General features: G+C 36.2%; 1 protein-coding gene across 14 annotated transcripts in view; it reads right to left on the bottom strand.

Moving 5' to 3' along the window:
* Positions 1-8,392: 8,392 nt before the first annotated feature.
* Positions 8,393-13,448, bottom strand: part of LOC132107407 (protein scribble homolog) — an 87,883-nt gene continuing 82,827 nt past the window's right edge. For 12 of the 14 annotated variants that reach the window (XM_059513621.1, XM_059513649.1, XM_059513652.1 and 9 more), the window contains 2 exons: positions 13,193-13,238; positions 8,393-10,528 (listed from right to left, as the gene is read on the bottom strand). In XM_059513621.1, coding sequence (XP_059369604.1) covers positions 10,404-10,528; positions 13,193-13,238 — 171 coding nt within the window. In that variant the 3' untranslated portion in view covers positions 8,393-10,403. Of the gene's footprint in view, positions 10,529-13,050; positions 13,090-13,192; positions 13,239-13,448 lie in introns of all 14 variants that reach the window. The other 2 variants (XM_059513650.1, XM_059513655.1) reach the window with 1 other exon arrangement.

The following is a 13,448-nucleotide window of genomic DNA, read 5'->3' as shown; positions in this document are numbered from 1 at the left end:
AGCAAAATTTGCACGTTGCTTGTTTGATATCGATTGGCCTCCTTCCTTGTTTAAAACAAATATTTACAATATTGCAACATAACCAGCCAACCCCCGCCACCCACCGACCCTTGAGTTCGCGGTTGGAGACTGATTTGCAATCCTTCCATTAGTTAGCCTAGTGCCCGCTCACTTTTGCCAAGACCCGTCCAAAACTAAAATTTTGCCAACCCCACAGCGCTACACCAAAGACAGCTGTTTCCAACAGATTCTAGGCTTAGGTGATATATGGAGTGCTGTGCTAGCCACTATTAAACCACCCAGTTTACTCTTCATGCTCCAGACTACAAAACGCAACTCTTCTGTCACATGACAGTGTGTTAAGAATCATTTGTGGTGATGTGTGTGAAAGATGCCCTACATTGCAGGGTCAAGCATGTTAAGGTGTACATCCGCATCAGACCCACAGCTAGTGTGGACCATTGAATGCCTACCTGACCATCAGGTAACCTTTGCCATGTGCCCGATTTGATCTTGTGTAAATGTTCTTTATTGTAAATGTAACAGTATGTAAAGCGTTGTTGTATTGTTTCTTGCAGCCTGTCTTTCTATTACTCAAATGAAACACAAAACAATTCCAACCAATTCAAATAGCAGTAAAACATGAGATTATTGCAAATAGCAGTAAAACATGAGCAGATTATTGCAAATATGCGCTCATTAAAATACTACAAAAGGTTAATAATCTTAAGGGACTTTGTTGTGCTTAAGTTATAATAAAAAATAAAAAATTATAAGATTAACAGTTTCTTCTGGAAATGTGAGAGGCTGGAAGGGTCTATTACTATTATTATTTAAAAATCTGCATTTATGATAAAATCATTGTCCAAATCCACTTCCATACTTGCTCTCCAGCTCAAAGCAGGGGGAAAAGTTTGAATAGTGGGGTCTTAACTGTGTTAAGATGAAAATAAAATTTATTTCAGCAAACAATGAACATAAACAAAGTCTATTTCCCGTAAACTGATTTTTTTATCTGGTGTTTGCACGGTTAGGGGCAAAGGTTTGTTCTCTCATCACTTCTGTTGACAAATTGGTTAATAAAAAAATTAGACTGCCACCATCAGAAAGCCAGAAACTTCATTAAAGATCTCATTACATTAAAGTAATTGACAAAAAACTTGGATGTTTTACCCACATGGCCTAAAACAACTGCTAAAGCACATTCAGAATTGGATTTTCATATTTTTGTAACAAAATCAGTGATGAATAACATTGCTCCCACTACACCACAGGGGGAGATGAACAGAATCATTGGAGAACATGCTCTTAATAAACAGTCCTCCAGATCTTTTTACTATACACATTGAGGTAAGTCCACAACACATACCTCATTAGATTCAGAATTTCAAGACTAAAATATATGATCTTAAAATGCTTGGGGAAACTGGCCTTTTTACACAAGGTGGCATTTTTTGGCATGACATTAAATATGTGTTTGTGTGTGTCACAGACTCGCTCTCGCACACTGTCAGATGCAAAATACATCACCTCTTAACTGAACCTGGTGGACCTGGAGGGTCGACTCGCTCTGTCAGTGTGCTCCTGCAGTTAGTGCTCCCATAGTAGTTCATCAACAAACCCACATTAGTTAAAAGTTGAGCAATAGCAGAAGCTACAGAACAGAATATACAGCAGCCACAGATCGTCAACATGTAAACCATCATTTTGAACAATGGGAAAAATCTTCCATTTCTGAAAAAAATATAATAATTAATGGAACATGTCTGACTTGATTTCTCTCTGGCTCAACTGTTACTACACAGGAGGAAACTAAAACGCAGTGCTTGTGGTCATATAATATCATCAAAAAGTTTGATTTCACTAATTTGGTTCAAAAAGTGAAACTTGTATATTATATTAATTCATTACACACAGACTGATATATTTCAAATGTTTATTTCTTTTAATTTTGATTATTATACTGAAGGAAAATCCCAAATTCAATATCTCAGAAAATTAGAATATTACTTAAGACCAACACAAAAAGGATTTTTAGAAATCTTGGCCAACTGAAAAGTATGAACATGAAAAGTATGAGCATGTACAGCACTCAATACTTAGTTGGGGCTCCTTTTGCCTGAATTACTGCAGTAATGTGGCGTGGCATGGAGTCGATCAGTCTGTGGAACTGCTCAGGTGTTATGAGAGCCCAGGTAGCTCTGATAGTAGCCTTCAGCTCTTCTACATTACTTGGTCTGGCATATCGCATCTTCCTCTTCACAATACCTCATAGATTTTCTATGGGTATAAGGTCAGGCGAGTTTACTGGCCAATTAAGAACAGGGATACCATGGTCCTTAAACCAGGTACTGGTAGCTTTGGCACTGTGTGCAGGTGCCAAGTCCTGTTGGAAAATGAAATCTGCTTCTCCATAAAGTTGGTCAGCAGCAGGAAGCATGAAGTGTTCTAAAACTTCCTGGTATACGGCTGCGTTGACCCTGGACCTCAGAAACACAGTGGACCAACACCAGCAGATGACATGGCACCCCAAACCATCACTGACTGTGGAAACTTTACACTGGACCTCAAGCAACGTGGATTGTGTGCCTCTCCTCTCTTCCTCCAGACTCTGGGACCCTGATTTCCAAAGGAAATGCAAAATTTACTTTCATCAGAGAACATATGGAAGCACATGGGTAGCGATATTCAATTTGCAATGTAATATGCAAAATGACAATGCAATATGTAAAATGGCAATGCATTTCTGTATTTACATTTACATTTTCCAATACATTTGTTCAGCGTTTGGTGCAAAATTAAAATTAAATTACATAATTTTCATTTGCCATTTCATACACCAGTTTTAATATGTAAAATGAATACTAATTTTAACGCTTTATAAGTTGCAAAATTAAAATGAAAATGTATTACAGAAATTATTAGATATGTATAACATGTTCAAGCAAAAACTGTGGCAAAATTATCATTTAAATGCTATTTTTCTTAAATGCATTAACACTCACAGCCAAGACACTTACGATTGCATTTGCATTCAGTGTCCCGCAATGAATGTAGCAAAATTCAATGTGCACATTGAAAATGCATTCCGAGCCGATCACGTGTCCGCCCCCTCCCGCCATGTCAATACTGCGTGAACAAGGCGGGGCTTGCAGAAGATGTGAGACGCAAATCTCAAGAAGAGGATTCAAGTGAGAGAACATGGACAAGACAGTTGGTCCGTGTACGTTTTGATAATTTCGGTTTATGGCTTCAATATTACATTCGCACTTGTGGGCGGAGCTGGTCTTTTCATTCTTTCAGGCAGAATAAGAGTCAGTGCGAGTGAAGCACTGTAATGTCTGAAACTACACTCACTGTTAATTAGAATAATATTTGAATCAGATGATGCTGGCCACATAATTCGTGCTGCTGCGACTTGCAAGAGACCCCGTTAAATTATTTCTAGGTTATAGTATTGTATAAATATTGTCCCACTGATAAAAACAGTGGAAATAGTTCTGTCTCCTTGGATAACAGTGAAGTGGAAATAAATATAGTTAAATTTATGAAATAAAATTAAATATGATTTTTTGGGAAGGTAAGTCTGGCCAGTTATACAGCAACACGAGTCAGACGAGTCTGAAGATCTGAGCTGAATTTGGTGAAACATTAAAGCTCTAGTCTGTGTCAGTTACTGTCATAATAAATACTAATAATAATGTTACCCGTATTTTTCGGTATAAGTTGCATCAGTCCAAAAATACGTCATGACGAGGAAAAAAACATATATAAGTCGCATTTATTCAGAACCAAGAGAAAACATTACCGTCTACAGCCGCGAGAGGGCGCTCTGGGGTAGGCTACAGGAGCACTGAGCAGCATAGAGCTGATTTTACTATTTTTATTTAGAAATGTAACTATATTAATTTTTACAATTATTTATTAATGTCACACACACATACCTAGTGCCTTATGACTTAAAAGATGAGAGTGGTAAATGTTACAGACATGGAACTGTTCAGTCTATTATTGATTTTTATTTCCACTTCACTTTTTTCCAAAGGAGACAGAACTATTTGCACTGTATTTATCAGTGGGACAATATTCATACAATACTACAGCCTAGAAATAATTTGCAGGTCTCAGCAGCACGAATTATGTGCCCAGCTACATCTGATTCAAATATTATGCTAATTAACATTAAATTATTTGAATGGAATTGGTGAAATAAATCAACTTGATATTCTAATTATATGACCAGCACCTGTATATGGTGAAGCAGCACAAATTGAGTAGATGGTGTCATTTTTTAAAATAATAATATATCCATTGAGACATGTTAGTTCAGTCTAAAAAAAAAACTTGTTTCTCTTGGCAGTTTTCAACTCTTCGCTTTGCCACCAGAATTAAATGTGTGCAGACAAAGCCATCAATCATGTCGAACAAGTGGTAAGATTTTATATGTATTAAAAAGCTAATAGTATAATCATCTAATAATAATAACTAAAAAAGATTCATGTGCACATTTAATTGAAGCGTAACAGTTTAATGCAGAAAATGGTTAAAACTGTGACTCTTTATCAAGCTTCAGGTGCAAAGACTAGAGAAAGTAATCAAGTTTCTTAAGGAGAAGCGGTCAATGTATAACACACTGGTGAGTACATGCATACATACATACATACAGGTGCTTCTCAATAAATTAGAATATCGAGGAAAAGTTCATTTATTTCTGTAATTCAACTCAAATTGTGAAACTCATGTATTAAATTCAATGCACACAGACTGAAGTAGTTTAAGTCTTTGGTTCTATTAATTGTGATGATTTTGGCTCACATTTAACAAAAACCCACCAATTCACGATCTCAACAAATTAGAATACTTCATAAGACCAATACCCCCCCCCCCCCCCCCCCCAAAAAAAACACCTTTTTTAGTGAATAGTTGGCCTTCTGGAAAGTATGTTCATTAACTGTACATGTACTCAATACTTGGTAGGGGCTCCTTTGACAGTGGCCTTCAGATCATCTGCATTGTTTGGTCTCATGTTTCTTATTTTCCTCTTGACATTACCCCAGAGATCCTCTATGGGGTTCAGGTCTGGTGAGTTTGCTGGCCAGTCAAGCACACCAACACCATGGTCATTTAACCAACTTTTGGTGCTTTTGGCAGTGTGGGCAGGTGCCAAATCCTGCTGGAAAATGAAATCAGTATCTACAAAAAGCTGTTCAGCAGAAGGAAGCATGAAGTGCTCCAAAATTTATTGGTAAATGGGTGCAGTGACTTTGGTTTTCAAAAACACAATGGACCAACACCAGCAGATGACATTGCACCCCAAATCATCACAGACTGTGGAAACTTAACACTGGTTCTCAAGCAACTTGGGCTATGAGCTTCTCCACCCTTCCTCCAGACTCTAGGACCTTGGTTTCCAAATGAAGTACAAAACTTGCTCTCATCTGAAAAGAGGACTTTGGACCAATGGCAACAGTCCATTTCTTCTTCTCCTTAGCCAAGTTAAGACGCCTCTGAGGTTGTCTGTGGTTCAGGAGTGGCCTAACAAGAGGAATACGACAACTGTAGCCAAATTCCTTGACACATCTGTGTGTGGTTGCTCTTGATGCCTTGACCCCAGCCTCAGTGCATTCCTTGTGAAGTTCTCTAAAATTCTTGAACCCAGTTTGCTTGACAATCCTCATAAGGCTGCAGTTCTCTCGGTTGGTTGTGCATATTTTTTTTTTCACATTTCGTTCCACTCAACCTTCTGTTAACATGCTTGGATACAGCACTCTGTGAACAGCCAGCTTATTGGCAATTCATTTTTGTGACTTACACTCCTTGTGAAGGGTGTCAATGATTGTCAGAGACAATTTTGAAGGCTCACAAAACCTTTGCAGGTGTTTTAATTGATAAGCTGATTGGCATGTCATCATATTCTAATTTGTTGAGATCGTGAATTGATGGGTTTTTATTAAATGTGAGCCAAATAATCACAATTAAAATAACCAAAGACTTAAGACTACTTCAGTCTGTGTGCATTGAATTTATTTAATACACGAGTTTCACAATTTGAGTTGAATTACTGAAATAAATGAACTTTTCCTTGACATTCTAATTTATCAGGAAGTACCTGTACATCCAAAATCTGATGCTTTTTTACATATCACAATTATCCCATCAACAAATGACCACTAATTTTGGGTTTCCCAAACTTTAATGTGCTCTTTACTCTTAGACTAATCTGGTTTGAGTTTCTAATGAAATCCTGTCAGAGACAAAGGTTGAGGAAGGGAGGAGTCCGGTGCAGAGATACCTTTCTGGTAGGGATGTAACGATTAACCGCGAGCCGGTTGAAAATCGATTAAAATGTGTGATGATTCAAATCGGTTGAGATGCTAAACAAATCGCGATTTATTTAGGGGTAGGAGTTTATATGAATGTATGTCTGAGGGGAACTTAATGTCTTTAAAAAAGTTTAGATGCTATTTTTCCTTTTTATCTTGCCTCTGTGTAATGCATATTTCACGCATATTGGTCACTACAGTGGACAGCTATTAAAAAAGATAAGAAACATAATGCATGTTACTTGTAATGCGTTTCCTTTCTCATAACATCAAAAAGTAATCTGATTATGTAATGTGCGTTATTGTAATGCGTTTTTTTACTCATAACATCAAAAAGTAATCTGATTACGTAATGCATGTTACTTGTAATGCGTTTCTTTACTCGTTACATCAAAAAGTAATCTGATTAGGTAATGCACATTACTTGTAGTTAATTACTTGTTAGATCAAAAAGTAATCTGAATGGGTTATGCATGTTACTTGTAATGCGTTACCCCCAACACTGATCATTTCAGATGAGATTGAAAAAACCTATCGCTAGGTTTTCTCAGAGGGCTATGATAGAAATGTGCATGTCCATCTTGAACATAATCATAATTATCAGCTAATAAGGGTAAATCTCCATACTCTGGTGCACCGGAGGGAGCATCTGAGTGGTTTCCACAGTTGTACCTTGACAGGCTGTAGAAAATTCTGATGGAATCACGTCCTCATGTTCTGATATCATAGATACGCGAAGTGCAACTTGTATGAAGTTGTATGAAGCCATTGCAATATTTTGCATTTATATTTTTTGCATATATTTTATAGTTTTCACATTATTTGATATAATTGCATTGATCAGTTTGTTTAATTCACATACTTTATCTGTTTGATTATTGTCTTATATTTAATACAGTATATCTTCAGTTTAAACCAACCCCATGCTGTCCACTCAAGTGGACATCTGAAGATCTCTTTGAAAAATTTCTAAAAAAATAAAATAAAAATCAATTCTTGTTTTTCATGCCCTAAGAGCAATAAAAACACATAGGAAAAAAATCCTGACTGAGGTTATCATAATTCATGCATGAAAGGGTTAAAGTTCATAAGTGCAGTGCTGCTTTGCAGCAGAAAACAAGGAAATTCTTTAAGCGCCACCTGATGGCAGGGAGTGAATCTGCGTCTCATTCAGCTCGTCCGCTGTTTCATGCAGATAGTTTTATGTATGGTTTCACAAAACCGAAGTAAAAACATTGTTTTTGCATCAAAATTTTGAAATTATACAATATAATTTAGATTAAAAACTGCTCATGTTGCATGTATGTAGCATCTTTGGATCATGATTAAAATGTTCACCTCTAATTTTCCTCTGATTTTAAACGGAAAGAGCACAAAGCCTTATTTTGTTTTTATGAAGAGATTTATTTTACTTATGTTATTTATTTGATTTGGGGTTTGTTTTAAAATTTCAATTTAGTTTTGTTATTTACATTTACATTGTATTTAAATTTTGTAATTTAGCAGACACTTTTATCCAAAGCGACTTACAAATGAGGATAATAGAAGCAATCAAAACCAACAAAAGAGCAATAAAAAGCAAGCGTTATATTAGTATATTATTATAGTTATATTTCGGTTTCACAAAGAAATGTACAGCATTTTGTCCAAGTAATAAAAAAAGGACACATTTAATTGTGAAATCAAAACCGTGAATCGAATCGTGAGTTGAGCGAATCGTTACATCCCTACTTTCTGGATTACTGGATGAGATCCCGGTAAACACCATAGTTTATATTTCAATGCTTCAAATATTCAAGTTCACCTTTTCATGAATCAATCTTATTAAAACAGAATAAATGATTGAATGTTTCAAATTGTGAACATTACACAAATTCAGTGTGCTGTAGGAGAGATGGAGAGGTGTGGATATGGCCTTGGTTTAAGCTAACTCTTCACGGAGACATCAGCGAGCTGTGTCACCTAAAGCAAGAAAAGACAAAAAGATTTACACTTTACAATACATTTTCCACTTCAAGAAAAACATAGTTTGCTCTAATCGGAGGCAAAAACAACCCCAATACATCAGGTTGTTAAATGAAAATTAAACTTTATTATTCATGAACCACAAAATAGACTTCTTTGGTTGTACAAATTCACTAGTTACAGTCCTGAATGAGCTCTATCCCCAGACCTTTAGTCCCACCTTACCCTTTAGCGCAAAAAACATCCCCAAAAATAAATCAAGACAAGAAAACAACAAGAGAGATCAAACTCTTCTGTTTTGAAAAAGTAAAAATGTAGTGAATCCCATTATCCCATCAGTTAAAGAAAACCAACTCTTTCCCCCCCCCATCAAACTACAGTTTAAAAAGAAAATACAATGAGTAATCCCAAACTGTTATTAAACTGAATTTCAGTTGATGAGAGCAACACAAAAGCTAAGATTAGTAAATAATAATAAAAAAGTCATGTTTGACCGGTTCACCGGAGCACAGTGTTGATGGCAGCTATGGTGAACAACTGATTTGAGAAAAGTGAAATTAAACTGTTTACTTGAAGGAATAATAATATTAGTCATCACGCAGGATTGACAGTAAAATGGCAAAATTGCATTAAGCCAATATACAAACACAGGGATCAGTCAGTCAAGACCCTGGTAGAAACATCTACACCCTTCAGACTTTAGTTTGATCTTGGGGCAGAAAGGCTCAGATTTGATTTTTGCTTCTTTTTTTAGCATTTATACATTATTCACACAAGCTTTTCAGTGGCTTTAAAAGTTCAACTATTTAAAATGTAGATTAGAAAACATCTACTACCCTCACACAACTGCAGGAACAAGAGAAAGAAAAGATCTGTGCAAGATTTGTAGATGTTTTTAGAGACCAAATGTTCTCCGATAATTCAATTTCCTCCTCCCACACCCAAAATGGTAGCTTATGTTTATTGAGAGGTAATGTTATGTCTGGTGAATGATAGGTTGTCCAAGAGTGATATTCTCAAGTCTGGTCACTCCGTGTAGGAATGATTCAATGTATAGATGGCCCAGAACAAGACGCAGAAACTAAAATGGAGAATACATTTTTGTGTCCTTGAGGAAGAAAATCACCAAAGGAACAAAAATCTTATAAAACCATTATCCACTTCATCTTATTCTCCTAGTCCAGTAAAGGAAGACTAGAGATCAATAAAAAGGTTTCGAACAACGCTACTCAATACAGTAGGTCAGTCTTTATGATATGGCATGATCATACAGATTAGGAAAAGGTTTATAGCAGATCTTTAAATAAGGTCAGATGCAATTTTTCAAAAATATTACATTCATTTGCATCACCTTAAAGAATAAATTCTGCTTCGAAACTGATATGGATAGAAAATGGGAAATAAAGCTTTACGCCAAGGCCTAATTTTCATTTTTAAAATGCTGCGTGCAAGAAAATGTATCCCAAACCCAAAAATCTAAATTACTCACAAAATCACAAGAAATCAGCTTATATGTCAAAAAGCTTCAATTTGTTCCTCTATTGTATTGGAATCCCATAGATTAAAAACAGTATATTACATTAATAAATTACATTTAAAAGGAATAAAACCTTTTTCTCTGATTGTGAATTAAAGCAACAAGAGTGAAAGTCTGGATTAAATGGGGCAGTGAAGGTAGCAGTATGTCATCTGCAAACTAAATCTCCCAAACAAATGAGCACAGTTACGTTTCAATAACTCCTTTTCTTCTACCTTTCCACATTTTCATTTCTAGAGGAGGTTTTAAGTGTTTACAAAAGAAACGCATAGAATCTCTTAAAATAACTCCGCTTCTAAAATGCCAACGGACAGAAAAACAGGGTAAAATAGGTAAACCAATCAGCCATCCTCTGGACCTCTCATAGTAAAATCTGAGCAACCCTTTTCAACTGACTGATGTTTGGGAGACTCACCTCCTAACCTGGGTTGTCAGCACTGAAATAAGAGTGGTTTAATATCTGTGTACAATGTGTATTTCAGAGCATTCTATGCCGTGTTTGGCATCTCTCAGCATTAGATGATCACTATGTGTGTTTTATCTTCACAGTTCAGATGCAGTAGTGTGTGAGTGTACGGTTATGTGGGCACTGGAGCCTCCAGGCTGCGGCGGTCCTGTCGTAGTTTGCGCTTGTTACTGTAGAGAGCCATCTCCTCTAGAGCAGATGTAGTGGCCACAGAAACCTCTGGATCTACAACAGACACTGAAAGGAGAGACAAATGTGTTAAATATTGCTCCGTCTTTCACGCTGCACAAGTAAACAGCCCTTCATCCACAGAAAAACTGACAGCTTTTATAAATGATAGTGTCCTGCTTTTATTTATGCTTCTATTCCACCCCCTTGTATTTAAATGCATATCGATTTCGGTTTATAACCCACACACTCCCGCAAAGCAGTGATTCAGGCAAGCCATTCGGTGCATAAGCTGAAAGGCAGAGCTGCACACCATGCAGAAAAAGCCCTGCAGAGCACTGATCACATTTGGACACCTTTCGACCACACTGTTATTGAGATCAGAAGCACACAGGTAATACACATACGCACACACACACACACACACACACACACATATGCACTGTACAGCTATGCCCTCTGGATTATTAAATTAATTCCTATTTTAATAAAAGAGTCAGTGACAGATCTCCTGTTAGACATACAAACAACAGGTTCACCAATTTTTCAAAACTTTAAACATGCAAACTGCAAAAATTATGTTAGTATTTTTACAGCTAATTACATTTTATGAACTTTGAAAATAGCTTGATTATGCACAATATGTTTGTCCCATATCAGTTAATGGCTTAACATTCTTAACAATTCTTAACAAAAGGCATATCATTTTTTTCCTTAACTACATTTGTAATGTCAGTAACGTAATTATATTGACTTTAGTAACTGTAATCAAATTATACAAATTTAAAATATAATTTGTTACATTACTGTGTAACTAGAAAAAGTAATCAGATTACCCAACTCTGGTTATTAAGCATGCATATTTGCCCTGTTTTTATATTAAAAGCACCTTTGCAATCATCTCATCTCAAATTTAAGTTTATCTTTGAAAAAAAGCATTTAATGACAATGTTAAATGTTATCTTTATATTTTCTAAACTGAAATCTCAATTTCAGACTTTAAATTTGCATAACATTTAAAAAGACAGTGGATCCTAGACCTAGATTGTGTCAACTCTGCCAAACAGAAGAGTAGATGTTTAAATCTTCATCCATTGTAACACGTATGGTACTGTTATGGCAAACTGCAGCATGTGGCATCACATTCAGAGGGGTAGAATTGACATGCAGTTCTAGGGCTCGGCGATATAGCCCAAAAAAAAGATAATAAGAAAAAAAAAAAACATTCATATATCTATAAAATTTTATTTTTAGTGCTGGGCAATGATTACATTTTTTAAAATTGCGATTAATTGCATGATTGTCTGCAATTCATTATGCACAAAACTAATAATGCATTCAAAAGTAGTGTATTGTGCACTTTTTTCTCTATTGTGCAGGATGTGGGAGAATAATTAGGGTGTGCTAACTAGGCAATCTTAACCCCCAAAGCCTGGTTCGTTTGACTAGTGTGATCGATCTGTTTAGCAGTCCCTGGCTCGGTTGGAAGAGGTGGGCCAGAGCGCGGTTTGGTTATATATATATCAGTGAGTGTGAGCGCTAACTGCGCAGGAGCGCAGATCTTCTGATACGTGCTGCGTGAATATTTCTGAGCAGCAAAAGCGAGAGATCTGTAAAGCAATATATTGTGAGAGGGCCGTGTGTTATCACATCCCATACAACTCAAAATAATAAACCACAAAGTTAACAAAACTATGCACTCCACTGTGTTGAGTGAGAGTGCTTCTCTGCTGTCTTCACGTGCTATCAGAAACTTCCTATTTTCCATTTATGAAGTCATGATTATAGCTTATTGCATTCTTTTCTGTTAAAAATAACAGTGGACAGTGGTTTGTGAATGCTGATGCTTAGCCTTATTAAGTTTACCATGTAGGCTATGCTATTATATTACATGCAAAAAAGGGTTAAAATGAGATTACATTTTAACATGGTAAAATTTCAATAATAAATAAAAAAAAATAATGTTTTTAAAGCAGAAGTTAATTTCACTACTCCAAAAATTAAAATAAAAGCACAGCACGCAAGGCGCTCATTCACGGTAGTCTGTGAGTTCAGACTTTATGGCTCATCTATTACTGACAGCAAAATGGAAATATTTCCATGAATTTCTAATGTTTACAGATGGAGAATATACCAATGAAACATAAGTTATGCACTGAGATAAACACCACATCTCTGTCAGCAAAACATATATCTGTCAGAGCATCTGACTGGTCAAAGTCGCCTTAAACTATATATTTTCTTTATCTTAAGAGTTATTTAAATTAAAATGGAGTTATGTTTAGGACAAACTGGATTATGTACTCATTGCCTCAGTCCATATCACTTGTAAAAAATGTATAGATGCATCGCCCACCCCTTTGCAGTTTATGTGTTGCAGGTAAAAGCATTTGCCCATTTTGAAAAATTGGTAGAACTCTTATACGAGTAACCTTGATTCTCTAAAAACAAGTTGAAGGATGAAAGCACAGAGAAACCCACTGCTCATCAGAACTTTACTCATTTTGAAGAAACTGGTTTATAAACAAGTGCAGTACAGCAGAAAAACCAATGCATATGCACACACACACAAACACACACAGATCTCCTACCAAAATTACTGTAGAAGAGCACTTATCCAAAGAAGTCGCCTGTGTCACAATAGGACAATAACTGTGAGCCAAGTACTAGTGAACAGCACATAAAGATACCCTGTAGACTAGATCACTGACCCACAAATATCGAGGATCTTACCTGGGTTATCATCCATGAAGTGCACATCATCGCCTGCACCAGAAGACTGCAAGAGAGAGACAGAATGGGAGAGAAGGAAACTTTTTCATTCCCATTTTCTTCTGGCAGAGTAGACAGTTGAAAGAGTGAAACCTTTAGGTGTCTCCCAAGAATAGCTCTTTTTGGCTGAAATGCAAAAAATGCTGGCTATAAATAATTTCTCATTCATTCTAAAAGTCAAATATAGATGACAAGATGAGGTTACTAGGATCAGCAG

The sequence above is a fragment of the Carassius carassius genome, chromosome 2 (assembly GCF_963082965.1).
Source record: "Carassius carassius chromosome 2, fCarCar2.1, whole genome shotgun sequence".
NCBI classification, from domain to species: Eukaryota; Metazoa; Chordata; class Actinopteri; order Cypriniformes; family Cyprinidae; genus Carassius; species Carassius carassius.
Note: the sequence above shows the minus strand (reverse complement) of the source record. Positions and strands in the feature narration are given on the sequence as shown.